At 34.7% G+C, this 23,867-nt stretch overlaps 1 protein-coding gene across 1 annotated transcript in view; it reads left to right on the top strand.

Annotated features, from left to right (window-relative positions):
* The window catches only part of LRP1B (LDL receptor related protein 1B), a 1,959,891-nt gene that overhangs the window by 1,911,738 nt on the left and 24,286 nt on the right, over window positions 1-23,867 (top strand). The window contains exons 85-86 of the mRNA XM_038565111.1: window positions 8,855-9,029; window positions 13,167-13,271. Of these exons, the coding sequence (XP_038421039.1) occupies window positions 8,855-9,029; window positions 13,167-13,271 (280 nt within the window). The remainder of the gene's footprint in view (window positions 1-8,854; window positions 9,030-13,166; window positions 13,272-23,867) is intronic.

The raw sequence follows: 23,867 nt of genomic DNA, 5'->3' as shown, positions 1-23,867 counted from the left end.
GCCTCCTAAACTATGCTAGATGAAAAACTGACCCCAGAGACAGAAAGGCCACAATCAGTCTTGTCAACATATTTAGGAAGCTTTTCCAGAATCCTTCTAAATGTTTTCATCCTAAATGAGATGTCAGTAAATGGTAACACTCCAGACATGCCTCACTTTGTGATTTATTGGCAATTTTTTACAAATATTACTTATTTGTGTGGAGGGACTCAGAGTTGATCCTGCTTGATAATGAAGATACCACCATGGATAGCTAGAAGTTTCCTCCAAATAAGGGAATCTAGGACTGTAAACCAGTTATCAGTGGCGAGAGAGGCAAATATTCAATCTGGGTTGGGATGTGAGGCTGAAAACGACATGTGAAATGGGAATGTTTGGATGAGGTGTGGGAATCCAGCTTGAGTTTCTGGGCTCTGATATTGCAGATTGTGGTGGCATCCAGTAAGCTTTCCTGAGCATGCTGCTTTTGATCTACAGGGTCCTTTAACACTTTGGCTGGTAGTGAGACCCTCGGTACCTACATAGATGGGGGCATATTTTAGATACACAGAAAGGAAGGAGACCACCAAAGATATTTAAAATTACTTTCTAGAGGTTTATTTTGATGAATAAATGTATGACTTATAAGAAGAATAAAAGTTAATTCTCCAGATTTAGGCTTGTTTGGGTTTGAATTCTGTTCTCCCACTTACTGTTGTGTGACCTTTGGTAAGGTGTTTAACTTTCTTGTGCCTCAGTTTACTCACCTATAAAATGAGAACAATACGGTATAATGCATGAGACTATAACCAACAGAAGAGCCTGGCGTGAAGAAGACAGCTAAAATCGAGTATTTATTATCATCGTGATCATCATTTCCATTATTTTACTTCAAACAGGCCCTACTTGCCCTTGATGATATGAAGGGCACTGTTGGGGGCAAGTGAGGGAGGAGGGACTCATGATTGAATCTTAGGCATGTAATGCTGCCTCTGTTCAAAGATGATCAATGGGCACATTGGATAAATTAGTCAACTCAGATGAGGTCACATTGTTAGCCAGAGTAACAACTGAATTTAACCTCCAAATCCTTCCTATTCTAGGCAATGGTTTTATTTCCTTCTCCTTCTTATACACGTAACCCTAGCAAGTGTATTCAAAAGTTTATAAAATACCGTTGTTGGCTGTCTTCCACATTTTAGACCTACATGGAAGCTGCCGTAAACCTCCCAGTAGGGAGGATATTAGCAAAATTCATAGAACCTACTGCTCCTGGGACACAATTAGGTATCAGGGAAGGTGGAGTATGAATCGCACTGAGACTGGAGCTCAGCTATGGAATGCCTGGGGATATGCACTGTGGAGAATTCTCCGTAGTGTCTTTGTGAAAGTAATACAATCCTACTTCTGGTTGGTTATTGTTGTTGTCATGTGTAGTCCTAAATTAGCAAATGCTTACTTAAATTATGAATCTTAATGCCAATTCACGTAACTTATTTTTTAAAACAGGGTCAAAATTCAGTCAAGTAGAACAACTGCTGTATATACATAGAATTGTATAATTTAGTCTCCTCTGTATGACCATCTATATTACCCATTAAAGACTCTCCAGTTTCTACATTATTCTTACTGAATATCTTCAGCTCCTGCTTAGGTGGTTTTATTTTAGTTTGGTTTTATTCTTTTTAAATAAATGTCACACTTCACTAACTATTACAATGTGAGTGAATAGCACAGTTGCAAATATGAGTTAATAGCTAAATAGTCTTGGCAATTACTTTTCAATAGAAAGAGATATTTGGGAAAGAAGTAAATGCAGCTAGAGATTTTATAGACATCTGGCTTCCATGAATATTCATAAACCTGTATATATACAGCCATACAGCCCATATTTTATGGAGTCTATTAAGATTCTCTAAAAATGGGGATCCCTGGGTGGCTCAGTGATTTAGCGCCTGCCTTCAGCCCAGGGCGTGATCCTGGAGCCACGGGATCTAGTCCCACATCAGGCTTCCTGCGTGGAACCTGCTTCTCCCTCTGCCTGTGTCTTTGCCTCTCTCCCTCCCTCTCTCATTCTCTCTCTGTCATGAATAAATAAGTAAATCTTAAAAAAAAAAGGATTCTCTAAAAATGATTAAAGGAAGAAGTATTTCCTTATATTTCTGGTTTCTTGAAAAGGAAAAATAGAGAAAGAGGGAAAAGGTGCAATAATGCTATCCCTTGAAAATTACTTTATTTCCATTGCAGAAAATAGCCATTCACTTATTCTCCAGTTACTATGCACTTAATTACCATATGAATGCTCTGTAATTATATACCCATCGTTGTCCTTTAGATTACATGATTGTGTGTAGTGCTACTATGCAGTTCTTAGTGTAATTACCCTACAAAGGTTATAACAATTTTTATATTGTGAATATAAAGTGTTATCATATAATTTCATGGTAATCCCTACTTTCTTAGCACAGATTAATTACATTTCATTATTGCTCCTTCTTATCATATGTGAAACATCGTGATTGTTATGCCATTCAGGTCAGTAAAATGCTTAAAACTCAGGGGATGGAATGTTTCATAAGAAGGAAGATTTTGTTGGTAATAATATTTATAGGCTCTTGCCACAGTGGATATTTTTCGGATCAGTTTTGGTTCTTTTTCCTTCTTGTCTTAAACTTTCAACTGGGTTGTCAGCTCTCTGAGAGCTGGTGGCCTTTCTCATATTTCTGTCCTCTCCCTACAGCTCTCAGTATATAATTAGGCAGATGCATGTTCCTCAGCAAATAACCAACTATGGATTCACCATTTCCATTTATTGTCATGGTTAAATTACTCATGTTGTTCAAAACAGGATCACCATATTGTTTTACCAGCTTTACTTTCCATAAATTCTAACTATTCTTTCTGAATGGTTACTGGTTGATCTGGTTAGACTCTTTCATCTTTGACATCCAATCCCTTCCCCTTTCCATGCCCTACAACAAAAAGTGTCCTATCACTTATGTTTTCTTTTAATTTGTTTTCTTTTAGTCTACCACATTTTTAAAACTTTCAGTTCCAATAACTATTAAGCCAAATTTAAAATCTGGAGAAAAAAAAAAGGGTTATTGGGTTGTGGGTCTCTGAATCTGTGTCTATGTCTGTGTGTTAGAAATTAGAAGGCAGTCCTTTTGCTACACACCTTGGTGTTAACTAACCACAAACATCCCTAACTCTGTTTTCTTTGGGAGGAATTATTAAGTTTTTTTTTTTTCAGTAACATGTCACTTAATCTAAGCTGAATATGAAAAAACAAAAAGCGGAACACTATAAACTTCTGCAAAGGTAAATTCAGAGAAATAATTAAGAATCATAGTGTTACAGGAGTCACTTAAAAGTATTGATATATTATGGGGTGCCTGGCTGGCTCTGTAGGTAGAGTGTGTGACTCTTGATCTCAGGGTTCTAAGTTCAAGCCCCATGTTAGGTATAGAGATTATCTAGAAATATGATCTTTAAGAAAAATATATTCACATATTTTACTTAGAAAAATCTTTGTCTTATACAAAGATTACTTTCAAAATGTTTTTAAGTGTTTTTAGTGCTTTAAAGTGGTAAGCTCTTATAGGATAACTATTTTTTAGGGTTCTGGCTGATAAGTATTCTTTCAATGAGCGCTAAACTTTTCTGTCCACTTCAGAGCTTATTTGGTCAGGGTGGAATCCTTAGAACCAAAGGGAGCAGTTGCATACCAAAGGAATCTTCTTATATACCATTCTACTTCATACATTGCTAAATTTCTGCTGGATTAGGAAGTGCTAATGAAGTATTCTTTTAATTAGATTAAATAGCTGAAGAGAGACCTAGAATTTAAATATGAATGTGTAGTGATTATTTGGGAGTATATAGAGAAGTGACACTGGTAAAAATACTGCATATATTTATACATGTTTTGCATAGAGATGCTTGCAATTCAAGGTGGGTTAGAGCTGAGAAGAGAATGAGAGAGAAATGAGGTCACTCTCCAATGACTTATTGTACATTGTTGTCCTGATATTGAGACAATTGGAGAGAATGTGAACTTTGGTTGAATTATCCATTTTATAAATAGCACCATCAGTTGTACCAATTTTTTTTTTCCTGGACTTACATGTAATATGTATCACGATTAAAACTGAAATAACAGAGAACACTGAAGGAATTATTTTGCTTTCCAGTTTATAAGTATCCAATGCTTACATGGTAGTTAAAATAGCAGATGACAAAGTCTCCTATTAAAGAAGGTTACTTTCTCATGTGTTCAGGAATCCTGGAGTTAGGATTAAGAAATCTTTAAGACAGAGACGGAGAGGGAGAGAGATAGTGAGAGAGATAAGTGGGGGCGGGGTGGAGAGGGAGAGAATATGCATGCAAAGTATTGGGTCCCTAGAATCCTAATAGTGGTGCAGAAAACAATCCAGTTGAACATATAAGTCAAGCAACTTCTGCATGCTCCACATCTGAGGCCTAATAGTAGGAGACAGAACATTTTCAAAGAAAGGCACTGGGAAGCAACTCTGGCAGGGTCAGAGTATAGTGAGCAGCTCTCTGTCTCTGAAATTCAACATAGCGTCAAGTGTGAAGCATGTGAACTGGGGAAAATGAAATGTCTTCCATTTGAATATCTGTAGAGAAAGAGTTCTGAGTCTAAAATGATTTCTGCCTTTTTTAGAAGGAAAAAAGTGGCATGGCTTAACGGCATGCAATTTAGGATTATTTGTTAAAGTGCAAATTCTAATATCTGCCTATTTCACAATTTTATCTTAAGCAAACATTTCTTTTACATTCTTTGGATTCCATTTTATGCCATGAGGCCAATCAACTGCATTGAATAATGTGCCTCTGACATCCTAGGAAAAAAATACTGAAAGCATTAAAGGGTAGAGAATTTTCTTTAAAGCATTGAAAGTAGACCATGAATTCCTTTTAATAGAAGTGTCTATAAAGAGAAAACCTATTTAGCCTAGTTAGCAAATTAACTAGAATTTCTAAAATATTGTAATTGTAGTATATTTGCCATTAGGTTAGAAAAATCCTTTTGTTGAAGCATAACATAAATAGGAAAGTTTAAAATCACCAATTTACAGTTCAATATGTTATCATCAGGTGTACACACCAGGGTAAACCCACATGCAGGTAAAGAATAAACATTATTAGTAGAGCCTCACATGCTCCCTGATGGTCTTCATCACTATCCCCTCTCTTCTCCCCAAAGATAGTCCTTTTTGACTTCTAGAACTCTAGATTAGTTTTGCCTTTTGAATTTTATATAAATAAAAAAATAGTGTATATATTTTTGCTCCAGATTTTTTTCTCCTTACTTCTGTGAGATTCATCCATGTTATTGCTTATAAGCTGCACTGTTTCCATTTTATTATTTATCTATGATATTAATGTGTGTATATATACATACATATATTTGCATGTATAGTTCACTGTGTGAGTGAACCACAGTTTATCTTTCTTCTTGCGATGAACATTTGGATTATTTTCAGTTTGGGACTATTTCTAAAAAGGTTGCTGTGCATATTATCTACATATTTTTGAGCACATATGCATGCTTTCCTCTTGGATGTATATTAATAGTGGAAATGCTAGGTCATAAGGTGTGGGTATGTTCAAATAGAGTAGATACTGTTAATTGTTTTCCAAATCAATTGAACCAATTTATATTTCTACTAGTAGTATATGAGAGTTTCTGTTATTTGTTGTCAATTAGGTGGAAGTGCAGTGATATTTCTTTGAGGTATTAATTTGTACTTCCCTTTTTTAAAAAAAAGATTTTATTCATTTATTTGAAAGACAGAGAGTGAAAAGCATGAGCAGGGAGAGGGGCAGAAGGAGACAGAGAGGGAGAAACAGATTCCCTTCTGTGCTCCGAGTCCAATGTGGGGCTCAATATCAGAACCTTGAGATTATGACCTGAGCCAAAGCTAGTCATTTAACCGAACAAGCCACCGAGGTACACTTAAATTGTATTTCTCTGAACACCATTGAGTTGTATATATCCTCACATTTTTAATCTTAGTCTAAAGCAGATTTAATTTATGCACCAAAATTACATATAGTTAGTAAATTGTAGGGAAGTAGTTAACTTTATCCTTTAGCACTCTAGGCAAGGAATAACTGTTCCTTGCTACACTGTGACATAGTGCAGTCATCAACCATCAGAATGTTAGCCCAATTTTTTCTATTTTCTAGGGTCTTCTCAGGGATGTGGTTATAAAAACAAAATATCAAATAAATAAATAAATAAATAAATAAATAAATAAATAATATTAAAAAATAAAAAAAATTCCAAAATTTTGGATTAAAGATTAGATTTTAATTAAGGATCACAAAGTTAGTTGAGAAATATGCTATTTTAGTGTCACCTGGATGGCTCTGTTGGTTAAGTGTTGACTCTTGATTTTGGCTCAGGTTATGATCTCAGGGTCATGAAATTGAGCTCTGCATTGGTCATGGAACCTACTTAGAATTCTCTCCCTCTCTCTCCCCTGCCCCTCCCACCCCTGCTCACATGTGCCTTCTCTTGTCTTTCAAAAAAAAAAAAAAGGAAAAAGGAAGGAAGGAAGGAAGGTAGGAAGGTAGGAAGAAAGGAAGGAAGAAGCTATTTTACTTAAATCCAATCCTTTTACAACTATTGAACAACGTAGTCCTTTACTCATCGGTGAAATTTGTTTAATAAGAACACCATTTCTTATGTTCCCAGTTCCCAAATTCTAGTTCCTCAGCCAGTCCCATGGGAATTACCTGGGTCCCATTTCAGATTAATGAATTTAGAATCTAGGCATGAGTGGGCAGTGGTAACAAGAATGAGTACTCGAATTTACATTTGCAAATAAATCACTTATATGATTTTGATGAATTATCCACTATGGATAAGGACATCATGTGAAGATCTTGGAAGGATACATAAGCCAATTTCTCTGTCCCATCGGACAACCAGGATGAAAGGATGACATTTAAAGCAATTGGAGGGGGCGAAATGAAAAGAGCTCTTTGTCAGTAAGAGGTACTGAACAACCTAAACTAATGAGAGTTATTCTTTAGAGATTTCTGCACTGAATAGGGGCAAGAAGATCATATAAGCTGCTGATCATACATTCTTCATAAATACAAACAATTCGTAATGTGTACACTATAGCCACCAAGCCTGGATCAAACAGACACCATCATGGATAGATACTAACACTGACTTGGTTTTTAGATCTTCAAGTCTCTCACCTTCCGAAAGTGCTACTTTTCTTAAATATAGCCAAAACCATGTTAATTGACTGAAGCATTGAATCACAATGAGGGTACTTGGCATAATGCAAGAGCAAGCATAAGAATGCTTGAAATAAATTTCCATAAATATGAAGCAAAGCTGTCAATAAATTTAATTTCTGTCTGATTTAATAAAGGGCTAGATAAATATACAAACATGAGGATTATAAATTATGTTTTAATTTTCCTCACCCACTATAACTGTCTTACAGCAGGTTAAAGTTTATAAATTGAGATTTTTATCTCAGCTAATCTCATTTAACATTGCTTCACAATTACTTAGCTAAAAGGAAATTGCAGCTTCTAAACACAAAGTCTGAGATTGATCCAACCAGTTCTTTTGCTTAAGATTATTGTATTATGAATTTCAATATTCTGAATGTGTTAAAGTATATGTTCATATATAAACATACATATACACTTGTCTGTTCTTCAAAAGACTGAGTCAGAATGTCTAATTACAAAGATAGTGTGGCTATTGTATTATTACATGATCTTTATTTTTTTCATTCCCACTCAAGAGGGATAGAAATATTTGAAGATGTCTCCTCAAGTAGTTGAGAAAACTGTCTATAATGTACAGTAAGAAACACCTTCCAGGGACACCTCGGTGGCTTAGTTGGTTAAGCAACTGCCTACAGCTCAGGTCATGATCCCAAAGTCCTGAGATGAATCCCTAATTTGGGCTCCTTGCTCCATGGGGAGCCTGCTTCTCCCTCTGCCACTCCACCTGCTTGTGTTCTCTCTCTCTCGCTCTGTGTCAAGTAAATAAATAAAATCTTTAGAAAAGAAACATCTTTCCAAATAAAAGGCTCACACCACATGGAGTTTTTATCTCCATGAGGAGGGAAGTTTGGCTGGGAAGTTAGGCTCTCAGCTAGGAGGGGAACCACAAATAGTCTAGACTTCTGTTCACTTCCCACCCATGATGGATCAGTTTCCCAGTTCACTTTTCTCTTGGTATTCCATGAGAGACACATCTCCTTGTTTGCTCACTTGTCCTGGTGTTCAGAAATAGTGGCCCTGTTCTGCTGTGTGTAGAGGGAAGCTTCTTTGCACCACAATGAGCTGATGCAGAGGTAGGATTCTCCCACTTACCACATACTACCCTGTTCTCCAGATGAAAAAGGTGCAAGGAGAAGAAACAATAAATGACGTCCAAAGAAATCTTGAGTATTTCTGTGCATTTCAGAATAGTAGTAATATTGTCTATTAGAAGGAAACTAAGGAACCTGGTTAATTTAAACTCTGAAATTCAGAACCGCAACTAGCATTCTATCAATATAACTTACCTCTTTTTTTTTTTTTTTTTTTTTTTTAGCAGATGAAATGATGCCTGACTGGCAAAAAGAGGAATCAATAGCACTATTAAAGAATTCTAGTTACATGTTATCACAAACTGATTTTGTAAATTAATCTACTTATTGATTGGCTGTTTTTATATGTGGGTGTTTTAATCAATTTACTTATTTTTATATGTGTTTAATGACTGACCATTTTTAAATGTTAAGTGAAATGGTTACATTTATTGTGACAAAAGAAAAGCATGTTGTATTATAATGTATTTTTGTCTGTTGTGCGTTCTTCCTAGATGTGTGTCACCACTATTGTGTGAATTCTGAATCCTGTACCATTGGAGATGACGGAAGTGTTGAATGTGTCTGTCCAACACGCTATGAAGGTCCAAAATGTGAGGTTGACAAATGTATAAGGTGCCATGGGGGGCACTGCATTATAAATAAAGACAGTGAAGATATATTTTGCAAGTAAGTGGACATACAGCTTAATTTATTAAAGCATTTGAAGCCAAAAGGTTGTAGCAGTTAAGCAATAAATGTGAAAGTCATGTAAATTCTTTTTTATCCTAGAATTCTATAGAGTGACCATTGCGTCTTTGTTTTGTCTTATTTTGGTTTGATTATAGATCAAATTCAGTTCATTTCAAGTAAATTAACTTATTCAACACCTACTATGTGCTGCTAGAGAACATGAAAATTCATCATATAATCATGTAATGATATGGTCAGATCGTTCCCTCTATAGACTATTCCTAATAATAAGCAAGAAATATGAAATGTAACATACCTTCAAAAAGCTATTCGTCATAGCCCTAAATTAGAATAGCTCAGGCTTTTAAATGTTTCATTATTATCATTGATGATGAGTGTTTATTTTTCTGTTACAAAATGAGCCTGTGGGGAAGAAACAAAAGACCTGTCTACTGGAAATACATTTTGATCTTCCAGGTTTTATCTGACTTTAAGTATTATGGTCCAAAATAAGTAGAAGGAATAATGTTCCCTAGGAGGCAACTACAATATAAACGTCGAAGTTAGACTTTGGTTACGTTGCCTTTTGCCCTTTGGCTTCAAGATCAAGTGAATGGAAAACAGAGCATCGCAGCTACAGGGTAATGCCATTCGGATTCCTGTCGTGAAACAAGTTGATGCCACTGAGGTTAGAGTTCAGTCCTTACTCTGAACTTCTTTTAAAAACCTTTTAAAAGAAGGGCTTATGAAGCACTGGTCCCCATCACTTGTCTTGCTTAGGAGTATAATAAATGAGAATATGAGATAGAGAAGCATGCTGTAAAGTGTTCATGCCATGGCTTCCACTGAGACAGCTCTGTGAGGATGCCAGCCCTGAATTATGTTGCTCTGCCAAACAAGGCCCAATAAAATTTTATTACAGACAGCATCAACATTTTTTTTATTTTTATTTACTCTCATTTTAGAATTTACTCTAAATATGATTTGTATTATCATTATGAATAACATTTACTCAAACCCTCAAATTGGGTCATTTGAAAGTACATTATTTTTTAAGTAAAGTAATTGAAAATATGACTAATTATAAATATGTGCCTTTGATAAGTATATAAAAGCAAATGCATTTTCATGTAAACTACCAAAATCATATTTGCTCATTAAGCTCGTCACTTCTTTGTGATGAAACTTTAGCAAGACAGAACTTTGTTTCCATTAGTGAACGAACATACATTTTTCTCTATGTCCAATACACCATATAAGAAATGCACTGTAGTCTCTTGCTTGCAACTCCATTCCATTCATACAGGAAATACTAGACTATCATCTAAGACAGGCTAAAAACTGCAATTGCCTTCCCAGTTTTCCTTAGGAAAGCTCATGTAGAGACAGACACCCTATTTCCATTACAAGGGGAAGTTCCATATGAAGAAAAAGTGAGACTCTTTGGGCTTTCAGTACTGCCTGCTTACAGAGAAAATTAGCTTCACCTAGAAACACCAGAACCTCATAATCTGAGCATGCCACGAAGATCCAACGCTGTAATTTTGGACTCTTAAAGGATCCTTTTGGGAAAGAATATGTCAGATGGATAAATAAGAACAGTTGTTAGCAAATGAGTAGATAGAGGAAGTTTAAAAATAGACGTATAATACTTGATCAAATAGGCTAGATATATAAAAGTGTGATAATACAAACAAGACTCTGGGTATTCTGAAACAAATGAAGACAAACTTGTCTTCATTTCTATGATATTTTTCATCTTAGCATTAAATGACATGTACACTATGTTAGAATTTCTGTCTCATAGGTAAATAACTTACACTAAAACAAAAACACAACTGAATTACAGTAAATCTTTTTCTTAAATATGAAAATTCAAGCCTCCATCTATACTTGTGATTACAGATAGTCAGGTGTGTTTCTAATGCACAGTCTATGAGCTGTCAACTAGAATAGATACTCTGTCAAGTATAATAAATATAATCTTTAAAAATGGAGCTAATTGTATATTTTTCTCCTTTGTGGAAATCCAAGTAAGTATTGATGAAGAAAGACTTGATCATAATTTTGAATAGCCTAAATAATACCTTTTCAATTCTTTGTGTGTAATGGACAACTGGTAATTAACTTTTGGAAAGAGATATATCACAAACTGTGTGTGTGTGTGTGTGTGTGTGTGTGTGTGTGTGTGACATGCCTCTAAGAAATGAAATTATGAATAAAACTTGCATTAAAACATGAGCTGAACTCTTTGAAGCATTATAATGATTTGAGTAATTTGTATTTCACATTTGAAATATATACAAATGTCTGTCTTCAATTTAGGATGCAAATAAAACTATTAGAAGGAGAAAGAGACAATATCTTTTATAACTCCTGAAAGCAGGAGATAAAAGCAATGAACACTTAGAATTTTTTCTTTCTGTTAAAAGCTGGTATTTGGTGTATAGTTATCTTTTTTGTAGGAAATTCTTTAATATAAAATGAGCTATGTTTTCTCTCTGGCGTTGTCCTTTTCATAGAACAAGAAACTGTAACTTTTTGCTTTTTGATTTTTAAGGAGGCTGAGATGGGGGACAAGGAAATCCAGATCCATTTAACATATCAGGCACCAATACCATTAAATGTATACTTGTCTCACTTTGTATCCATATTCAGTGCCTCTAGTTTTAAGGCATTCTTTGCTAAATCTTAGGAACTTTTAACTACTGCTTCCTTCTTCATGTTTGGCTCTACATTCACATATCTCCTTTTTAGAGTGTGTACATAGTTGACTCATTGCTTCTGTTCATCTTGAAAAGAAATGTGATTTTTAAAATCCAGGCTCTTAAAAAATACCTTTAAATTAAACACCTGGAAAAAAGATAAGCCATTTGGTGTTTTTTTCAGCAGCCTCACCACCTACATGAGGTGAAATAAACATTCACAGAATGAATTAATCAGGATCGCTAACTGATCATTTTAGGCATCTAGCCGATCATTGGGAATTACCCTGTGATGGATGTAACACAATAGATGTCCATCACGGAGAGGATCAAAGTGATCAGTGATATTGCAACCTGATTTACATGTCAAGTTTATGTCCAGATTTATGGTGACACCACTGATTGCTTCATGACACCTAGTGCAACATGATCTCATAATCAGAATAGTGGCATGATCTGTTGTAATTCTGCTTTGAGCCAAGGCTTATATGATTCTATCACCCTATTTCTCATACAAGAGATCTCTTGCTATTTTAGGATGTGGATGTACTTTTGTCTTTTCCCCCAATAATTTCCAACGTCCAATCTAATATTATGCGTTTATACCAAAATATAACATGGCAAGTAAGAAATTTCTGTATTTTCCCATTAATGTCATGCTTGTTTTTTTCCATAGCAATAGCCATAGTGTTTATTCTTATCTCAGACATGTAATGTACTGTGAATTAAAATAGTTTCCATAATTTTCCCAAGAAAGCCTAACTCATTACCTTGTTGCCATCCTACATATTGTTCCTATAACACTACTGTTTATTTTTTCAATGAACTTACCATGATTTTTGTGTGTGTTAGAATAAAAAAAATGACATTAATTACAATACATAATCAAAGAGAAACAGTGGGATAAAATGACTATCAGATAATCCTATATTTTCTTACAAAACCTGGAATCTGAAACTCCTAACAGTTTGTTTGGACCAGATTTTACAGTTTACGAGAAATAGCTGAAGCATTTGCTTCCAGAATATTTGATCATGTGATTTTATAATTCACACCAATGTCACCAAACCCTAGTTATATGAAAAGGGAATAAATGAATGCTAATGTCTACCTGTAGTGTAAGTGATAGACATTAGAGCATATTTTTTCACACATATATATAGCTATATTAAAATTTTATATTAAGAAAATGGGTTGAAAATTTGAAAATTACTAAAAGAAAACATTTGTCTTTCATCATTTTGTTAAAAAAAGAAAAAAAAAAAAAAAAACTTTGCCTCCAGGAAGTCTGTCTTTCTGAAAACTTACTTTTAGCCAGGCCTCCATTACTCCTCTATGATGAATATTCTCATCTGCAGAGAGTTTATGTCAGCTTTCAACAATAATGATGCCAGTAACAATGAGATTTCTTTTTTCTTTGTTGCTGCAGCTGCACTAATGGAAAGATTGCCTCTAGCTGTCAGTTATGTGATGGCTACTGTTACAATGGTGGCACATGCCAGCTGGACCCTGAGACAAATGTACCTGTGTGTCTGTGAGTATTGTATAATGTTGTGGGCACTTTGTGGAATGACTTTGTATGTACAAGGAATCCTTCCTCTATTGTTCTGCATTTTATTTGGTGGTGGAGGGGGTAATCCATTTTAAATGAATGTTTCATGGACATCTCTGATCAAGTATTGTCCCTCAGTGGCTCGTGTGCTGCAAAATCTCCTCCTTCATCAATTTGCTAGTGATTTCATAAGGAAGAGCTCATTCAATTATTAGCATCATACACATTAAAGACATTCACAGATCTTTGAAGTTGGAAATGCCAGGGAAAATTATTCTAATTTCATTGACCTTATTCAGATATGGGAAACCCAGGCATAATCATATTTGTGAACACTTGGTACTTACATCCATTCTTTTCAAAAGAACTTGAGGTATCTTTTCAAATGTATAATGCTATTTGATGTTTGTATCAGGTTTAGAGTGTTATATTACGTAAGCCTATTAAGCCCCTGTCTCCTTTGGAATTCATGAAGTTGAATCTGGGTTTTTAAACATTTGGAAAGTATTGGAGATTCTCTGCTTGTGAGAAAATCTATAATTTAATATTCTTCCCTCTGTCCATAATGGACAACTGGAAATAAAACCATTCCACTTACGCGGTTTCTATTTTGAGCTTTCTTTGATCACCGCTGCACTAGAAGGATGACGTCTACCTATGATCCATATCCACGTTCTGTCCCCACCTTGTCAGAGCAGCATGTGATGAGTGTGAATGAGAGAGAAATGAGCGTACTTTACAAAGTTTTATTCATATGTTACTATCTCTGTATGAAATAAATTTGAAACATATTTAGAAAAAAAAAAAGTCAGACGCTTTATTTAGCTGTATTTTACTGAAATTCTGCAGATGCTCTGTGGGGTTTAAAAGTCAGCGCTGTGACCAGAAAGAGAACCCTTGTGATCACTACTGTCAGAATGAGGGGATTTGCACTTTAACTGCGTTTAATGAGCCGAGATGCAAGTAGGTTTAACCTTCCACTTTACCACTGCGCTTCGTGTGACATCATTTCAGGCCACAGTTCATTGGTTTAAATCATGAACATCCACATGCATTTCACAGTGTATACTTAATCTCGGGGCTCATCTGTGTCACACACACTTAACCTTTGCTTCGCTCACCGACAAGTGTATGCACCACAGTCAGCTAGAGAGTCTAGAAGTATAACAGAAGGAATGAAAAAGCTCATGGAACTAATAAAAATACATTTCCTAGAATAGTTGCATTTAATTAGGGAAGTACAGAAGCGGGGTTTTTAGACCCTATTGCTATAGTCTATACTATATTTGGAATAGTGGCTTCTTTTCAGTAACTGACTTTTCGTTTCAAGTGCTGATGAAATAATAATACATTCTTTTGTTTCCCAAATTTTCACCGAGAACACTCTTTAACCAGAAAGACTTCTTTATAGAAGAAATTGGTACATGGTAAAAATTTTGTTTCCTAATAGTTTAAATCTTTCTCTCCTAATTCAACTAACTTGTCCATGTCAAATAAACTTATTTGCTCTGAGAAATTTCAGGGACCACCTTTGGGGTAACTATCAATGTTCATCATGATGGAAGTTATTTCTGCATTTTGTATTTGAGCTTTAGAGATGGATCATATGTGACATCCCCCTTTATATCCCATGTCATAAACAGAGACCATGACTGGCACCTCATACTAACCCCATGGTGGTATCACAGTGTACTTAGTAATGGTCTTGAAGCACAATTGTATTGAAATTCACATGTTTCATTATCAAAACTCTACAGTTTTGTTCACAATCTATTTTTTTATTTAAAAATGTCATTATTTAGATAATTGTCCAAAAAAATATGAGAAGTGATTAAACTAATTAAACAGGGAAAAATTGGTATTCCTTCTTTTTTTCTAGAAGATATTTGAATATGTCAAACCAATATTCCTATATAAACTACATCCAAAAATAACACTTTAAATATTAGTCTACAAAGTGTATGTAAACTGATCTTTTAAGGCATTGACTTTTCATTCATACTCAGGTTTGCACCTGTGTAAGTGAAGACTGAGGAGACTCTTCAGTTCTACCTCAACCTGGCTCCACCCTAAATTTCTTCAGCCATTCAGCAAATATTTATTGACCCTGAAAGTATGCTAAATCCTAGACAAGTGAAGATGAATGGAATTTAACCCCCAGCATCAAGGAGCTCATTAATTAATGGGGTGAAAATTCATACACAACTAATTAACCTATAATAATATAAGTGTGAACACAGGCAAAAAAGAGAGGGCAGTGGAGTCTTAGCAGGGCAAGTGATTTGTTCAGAATGGGAAATGGAAGCTTAACAAAAAGGCAATCTTTTGTGGTTTATGTAGTTCATGACATTCAGTGAGGTTGGGAAGACCATTCTGCAAAGAAAGAATAGCATAAGCGAAGACATGGATGTGAGACTTAATGGCTTATTTGGGGAACTGTGAGTGGTTGTATATAGCTAGAATGAAGGGTGACTGTAGTTGGGAGGGGGAGGGGCACGAAGACAGACACAAAACTGAAAAGATAAATTAGAATCTTATTTATGCCATAGTTAGGGGATTGCATAGGATCCTGAAATGAATGATCAGCCAAAGAGATTTGAGGGAGAGGCTTGAGATGAAGGAGTTGGCTTTTGAAGGTGATGCTCATTGATGTGTGTGGGAGAGCCTTGAAGACCAGCTGCAAGGGCCCCACATGATACGGTTTGGCATGACTTCATGAGAAAAGTGATGGGCACTGGAACCTGGGCAGTGCAACTGGAGGAAAGAAGAGCAAGGGCAAGAGATTCTTGGATATTTCAGAGTTATTAAGTCCAGAGTGATTGTTAGCCAAACATTGATCTAGGTACCCATGTTACTTCATTTTCAGGACACCAGTAATGCCTGTTCTGGGGCCCAGTCTTCATTAATCTTGTCCCTCTTCATTATGTCCAGGCAAAGTACACATAACATTTCAGACCCACCCTCCTTCCTTCCCATAAATAGGTGTAGGACTATGCCTGCCCACAGAATGCCCCTGTGTCCCCAGAATCCATTTTTCATGGGCATAGCAGCCCACAAAAATGTTCTCCACTTTTTACTCTTACCAAGTATCATCAGAGGCACCTGGCCTTATAAGATGATAATCAGCCTATTTTTTAAACTCAGCAAGGAAAAATACATTAATTGGAAAGATTTAGAAGAAAATTATTTTACTTTTGCATATGTTAGTCTCTGTGCATTTGGTTTTATGGGAATTTTGTCCATGCCTTTGTTTTTTACAACCTAAAATGTATTCTGATGGTAGCAGTAATTCTTACTGAATCCCTCAAATATCTTAAGCTATAAAAAGAAGCATAGAGGAGAGAATGACATTCTGCTGTCATTCATTCATTCATTTGCCAAATGTTTATTGATAACCTATAATGAAAGAGACCCTATGTAAACTCGGAAAGATAATTAATAAGAGCTAAAGCTGACTTAGCAAATACTTTCTGCCAAGCACTATGTTAGGCACTTTATATATTTTATATAAAGTTAGAATATTATGCTGTTCTTCTTATTATTATTATCATCATCATCATCATCATGTAATTGTTATCCTCATTTCACAGACTATAACACTGAGGTTACATACTAAGAACGGATGGGACTCAAGCATTTGTTTGATTGTGAAGTTCATGCCCCGGTGATAACTCTTACACTGTACTACTCTCCTTATGCTATACTAATTCCAACATGGTTTTTACTTTGTAAGAACTTAAAATTTATTTTAGTAGATGAATGGGTTTAAAAAACTTAAAATTCCATTTGGCAATTGTTATAATAGTGAAGTGGGTGATGTGAATTAAGGAAGGCACTTGTCATGAGCACTGGGCATTCTGTGTAAGTAATGAATCACTGAATTCTAGACCTAACGCTAATATTACACTATACCTTAACTAACTGGAATTTAAATAAACATTTGAGACAAACTTAAGAAACAAAAAAAGAAATAAGACCAAAGTGTTGTGGGAAAACATCTCAATAGAGATCAATTAATGATGATTAGTTGGAGAGAGGAAAACTCCATAGATGAAGTGATAGTTTCACAGTAAAAAAAAAAAAAAAATGTATAGTATTTGTACAGATGGGGAATGACTAAAAATCTTTTTTTAAGGAGCTAGAGAATAGGTTTGAAAGTAAGGTTATGGTTGCTGAGAACAGAATTTAGCCTATGTGGCAAAATAGGAAGAGAGAAGACTAGAGGGAGATATTGGGGCCACTTGATGTGGTGCATTTTATGCCATGACACGAGAGTGGGTTTATAGGAAGAGGAATAGAGGATTAAGGATGGAATCTAGAAAAGACTACTATTTAATACTGTATTATAAAGGAATCAACAAAAGTAAATGAGAAAAAATAGAAATTGGAGGGAACTTGTCAAAGTAGATTATTTCAATTCAAAGGAGTAGAGAGTATGAAAGAATATCAACAGAAAGAAAAAGAAAGAAAGAAAGAAAGAAAGAAAGAAAGAAAGAAAGAAAGAAAGAAAGAAAGAAGAAAGAGAAAGTCCAGACAATTTAAGGAGGATACGAAATTATAAATGGTTTATTGGATTTTGCCATTGGATGGCCATTAAGGGAGATGGTTTGAAAGTTCTATATGACAGGAGAATATTAAGCCCTTGGGATATCTTCCTAATAGTCAATTATCCTTATGAGCTTTTTGGAAATACAGATTTCAGCCTCAGATATCAATTGGTAGTGGTCACGTATTTTTAATGAAAAGCTAGTGTGTACTATTTCATCTAAAAGCCTTACAGGAAACAAAAAATTGCTTTAAAAGATAAGATATAGTGCTTGCTTAAGTTTTGTTGGTAGTACATTTTTCTTTTTTTTCATAGAGTGGAAAACTATTTGAATGTGCAGGACTTAATAGACATTTGGAAAGTCTATAAAGTATTCAGATCTATGAAGGTGACAGATTTTTTTTTCCACATGGAAATTTTATTACTGTAGCCTTCAAGTTAAGAAATAGATTTGTTCTTTGAAAGCCTTCACTTTTGTCTCTTGATGGACATTTTCACTTATTACTACATATGGAGGAAAAAGAAAACTCCACAGAAAATCCTAGAGAAAAATAAAATCTAGGATTTTCTATGCTTATTTGGAGAGAGTTTTGATATTTTTAAAGTAAGTGATATTGCTTAGGTTAAAACCAAATCTGAAAAAAATCTAATGTGTGCTATCTTGACAATATTTTGGCTGTTATATGTTTTTTTGTTGTGAGGTTTAAAAATCAATACTGTGAAGAACTATTCAACTCAGTATCAAGTTAACTGTGTATTCCTACTTCTAAGATAACTTGCAAGGGTCAGACTTTCATTTATATGGGATTTAACTTTCTTTAAAACATTCACAGCATTATCTCTCAGCAATATTTACAGTACATTTCCTCTTCCAATAATAAAATCACGTTTGTAGCTACCCTACTTCTCCCATCACTACTAGCATACTTATACACACACACACACACACACACACACACACACACACAGCCTTGTCACATTACGGCAGGACCATTCCACTCTTAGATGTTCTGCTCAAACAGCTCATTGAACTGAAATGCTTCTCCTTTATTCCATTTACCTGTTATTATCCTAATAGTCTCAACTCAGATACCCTTTGTATGTGGCACAAGGAAAGTGAATAGTAAATCTTAACTGACTGGGGCTTAGCTAAATTTCTCAGAAGAAAAGAATCAAAATTTAATGAGGAAAGTATTTTATAATATGTAATATATATTTGTATATTATATGTTATATATATTTACATATAACTACATATATCACATTAGTCAGACACAGAACCAAGAGGATGGATGTGTGTGTGTGTGTGTGTGTGTGTGTGTGCGCGCGCACGTAGAGAGAGAATGAGAGAGAAAACCAGGAAAGTCATTGGTGTAATTCAGTCCAAATCCAAAGTTCTGAGAAACAAGGTAGTTGAGAGTATAAGTCCCAGTCTAAGTCCACTATTGTTTTTGGTTTCTGTTCATTCAGTTTCTTAACACAATTAGATGCTTTTATTCTTAAGTGGTTGCCCAGTGTCCCATTGTCTGCATTTTCCCTACTTTATATAATTAACCATGTATCATTCAGTTATTAGGTGTGCGGTTTTGTTCTTGTGTTCTTGTGTTAACTTTTCCCCCCAAAGATACAAACATGTATCTAAATATGTTTGTAATTTCTCATTTAGTTTTCTAGGACTAACACTCAGAAATGGAAATATTAGGTCCAAATATATCAAATATATGAATGACACTAGCTATGATTTTGGGCAAGTGACTAATGTCTTTTTGTGTCACATTTTCCTTATCTGTAAAGTGATAAGTTTGGGCTAACCATTCACTTATAAGTCTATGAGGCATAATATATTTAAATCTGAGTCCCATTTGAAGTTTTGCTTTCAACCTGGTTTAAAATTTGGTTGGAGTCACAACCACAGATACAAATTCTCCCCAAATCCCTCTAAAACATCTAAGAAGACTCTGAAAAACAAAATGTCCATTAGCAGCAACACTAAGAATAATAGAAAATCTGTTCATACTATGCAGTAACTGAAGAACTAATCATAAAATTTGTGGTTCATGATTAAATATTTTTATTCAGTATTTCTCTATGGTTTCATAATTTATTTTTCTGACACTTTAAAATAATATGCCAAGGTTTAGCTAAGTGTATGAGTAGTCTCTTTACACCTAAGCTCAAAAGATAATAGTTCTTTTCACTTATTTCTTATTATAACCCCTAGTCTAGTATATAAGTCTATAAGAACTAGAATCTTAGGTGTCGGTTTCCTTGATTGGTTCATATTTTGCCCTCTCAGAGAAAACAAAAATACTGTCAATCTTCTCTTCCTATAGCCATTCCTCAACAAGTATTTATTGAGCACCTACTATAAGCCAGACAATATCCTAGGCACCAAAGAGTTAATCTGTGAACAAAACACAAAAATATTTGACCTGTGTAGCTTAAAGGCTAATGGTTATCCCTTATTGGAGAATTTGGGTAATATTTACTTTTTAAAAATAGTTTTCTATATAATCTATATTCTTTTTTAAAAAGAGAAGAAAAAAGGCAGTTTTTAAACTTATTTGTGTCATCTGAAAAAAGAGAACCAAAAAGATCTAACTCTGATTGTGCATGGCTTCTGAAATCCTATCAATTCAGGCACTGACTGTTTTGAAAATGGCAGAGCTCCAAGACATTTCTTATAATATATATTATTGCTTCTTGCCCATGGCAAGAACCATTCTCCATTTGGCCAAAAACAAGATAGTGATGTTAGTTTTTATGTTTTACTTCTTCATTTCAAACAAAAGCTAAAAATAACGTACTATGAGCATTTCCCCCCAATCTATTACCTTTTTTTTTTTTCCTTTTTGGTTTACTTAGATTTATATGGGTATCTGGTTTTTTTGTTCATCTTTTTTAGGGAAAAAATGGTTTCCAAAAAAATTATCTCCTTTCTTTGATCATTCGTGTGTGAGACTATGTGTGTGTGCTTCCATTTTTCATACTCCACTATGATATTCCATATTTTATGGCTAAAATTGACCTCTCATCTGTGTGTGGCCTTTGGACATGGAACATATTTCTATGAAATTGGCCTGGGAATGTTGCCTGTTGTACACTCTATGGCTTCTTTAAATTTATATGTCTGTTTCTCTCTGGAAGATTGTAAATTCCTTCAAGTAAGAAGTTGTGTCTGATTTATCTGTTTTGCCCTAATAGCTAGCATATGTTCTGCACATAGTATGTTCTTAGCTAATGTTGCTAAAAAATAATGTCTTGGTGCCTATATTGTATTGCAAGATCTGACAGCCTATGATATGATCATCTTTCTGTAATCATTATAATACCACATCCTACTTTGTTATTAAATTTTCAAAACTACAAGAGTCAGGAAAAAAAAAAAAACAGAAAAGTGTTTGATCTTATCATGATTTGTTATTCTCTTTCTCACCTTTATGATACCATCTAATGCTACCCTGAGGTGTTTCCTGAGTGTTCTGGAATCCAGGTTAAATAGCTCTCTGTAAAGATCTAAGTAGGTTTAATTCAACATCTTAACTTATTAGAAGAACATAATTTTATTTGTTTTTGTTGTCACTTCTCCTTGCTTTTTGTTTGTTTATTGTTTTTAGTCTGGGAATCTCTATCAAAAATAGACAGGGAAGAAGAGGAAAGTAAGATATAGCCCCTGCCCTTGAGGGCCTGTGAGTCTATTTGAAGTAAAAGATGAGGGAAGAAGGAACATGCCAGGGGCTCTGGGAATTTGAGTGATGTAAATAAATAATGCTTATAAAGGAGGATTGGACAATGATATTAGACAGTGAAATAATTCTGAGGAATATAGAATGCTTAGCTAGAAATTTGAAATTCATTCCATAAGCAATAGAGGAACACTGATAATGTTTGAAATATGGAATATCATAGCCATCTGAATGTTTTAGAAAGGTTTTGATGACACGGTGCTGTGCTGGAACAGAAGCTATGGGTTTGCAAAAAAAAAAAGAGAGAGAGAGAGAGAGAGAGAGAGAGATTTAAAAATTAATCCCAATTTGCAATGAAAAGGACAAAGATATTTTTCAATTAAAAAAAATGACTTAAAAAATGACTTTTTAAAAGTGTTTTGTGGTAAACAAGGCATACAAGAGCCGAGTGATAGAGGATATTGTATCTCAGGATTGCAGTTTGTTTTGGTTGTTTAGTTTTTCTCCTCTGGCTCTTTTGTCATCTTAATATGGAAATGCTAATAGCATGTACTTTCTAAAATTGTTTTAGAAACAATTTTAGAAACAACAGGATTAAGAAATATAATATATGTAAAGAACATAGAGTATTGTTCTTCAACATAAACATTAAAAAAAATTAAAAAGGAAAATCTTAAAGCCATTGTAATACACCAGACATAAATGATCAGAACCTGGTATAATCTGGGCTTCTAGGAGTCTGAAGGTGAAAAATAAAGTGCAGCTTTTTTTTTTTTTTTTAAAGTGCTTCTTATTGAAAATAAGGTGCTATGTGGCATAAATAAAACGCAAGCAGTGCATGGATAGTAAGTAAAGCCCAGCTCAAGTCCTATTGAGAAAGAAAGGACAATGGGTCTGCCCTCAATTTCCTTAGAAAACACACAGGAGAATTAGTTTCATAATCATTTTCGAAGTAGAATTTTTAAATGCAGAAAGATGCAAAACAAATATATAAATACCAAAGGGACATTCATTAAGAGAGAAATCTGCATTAGGTGTTTCATCATTTTCTTTGGTTTTGTGATTGTTCCAATCTAATTATTTTATTAAAAGTTCAGCATTATTTTCTAAGTCCTTAGGGTGAGAAACACGTAAGGAAAATGTACAAGTACTAGAGAAGCCTTTGGCGGGACTTTTGGGAAGAGGATAACGAGTTCTGTTTCTGTCACAAATTTTAAAGAGATAGGAATTATTCTCTACATTGCAGTTAATTAAGGCCTTGGTTTCTGAAAATACTGGTCTTGCAGAAAGGAGACTCCAGGGTTTGCTCTCTGTGGTCTTGCTGTCAGGCTGAGCAGCATTCCTCCATGTGGACCAGCGACCTTGTGGCCCCATAGAGAATATTTAAGAAGAACCAAGGAACTTGTCATGAGTGATTTCAAACAGATCACAACTTTTCAGCAGGGGTATTGAGCAATTCAACTTTAGGGGCCTGGGTTGTCCACGTTGTAAGAGTCAGGTCATTGCACATTCCTTATTTGCTTTCCTGCCCCTTGGCATATGTTCAAAACAGAAAATATGAGATGTGCACGTCTTTTGGAGTAGTAAGGCCAAGAAAAGCTGTCACATCAATAGCTATCCTATATGATCCCAGGTAACAAGTTGTAACTTGTCCTAGCTTTCACCATGCCGGCAGTGCCGTGGGGAAAACACGCAATACAGATATCACATCTTTCTGTACAAGTTTTTAAGTCTAGTTTTCGCCTTGACAGTACAGTGGCACTACTTAACAAAGAGCATTTACTACAGAGTTATATATATTGGGCAGCTACAGTTATAAAGCTTTGATGTTCTCACATTATCTTCCCTTGATTTGGGGACACGTAATCATATATATGATTTCACATAATCAGCAAATCGGAATAACCAAAGAAACCACAATATAACCACATAATATTTTCATTTGTTAATGTTACTTCTTTAACAATTAAATATGTTTTTTCTATTTAGACTGCTTTCCCCAGATTTTACTGTGATAGAAAACAATCACAATTTCAGATGCTTTTAACAACAAATGCTTATTTCTTGCTCCTATTCCATTGCTGGGAAAAGTCAAGAAAACTAAATAGTCACTCTAAGGCCTCGTACCTGACCCCCAACTAATTTTATACACTTTCCAGAAAAGGATCAGGCACATATGGTTTAAATAGCAACGTTGATTTCAGAGTAAAAAAATAATTAAAGATTCCTTATACTATCATTATTTAAGAAAATATGTTCTTTCTCCTTTTCTATAGTACAATAGTAACAGACAGAAGTCATTATGTTAAAGGAGTATAAAATCTTAAGCCTAATACTTCTTCTAAT

This window comes from Canis lupus, chromosome 19, assembly GCF_011100685.1.
Source record: "Canis lupus familiaris isolate Mischka breed German Shepherd chromosome 19, alternate assembly UU_Cfam_GSD_1.0, whole genome shotgun sequence".
Lineage (NCBI taxonomy): Eukaryota > Metazoa > Chordata > Mammalia > Carnivora > Canidae > Canis > Canis lupus.
The sequence above is the reverse complement of the archived record's forward strand: the minus strand, read 5'-3'. Positions and strand labels throughout refer to the sequence as shown.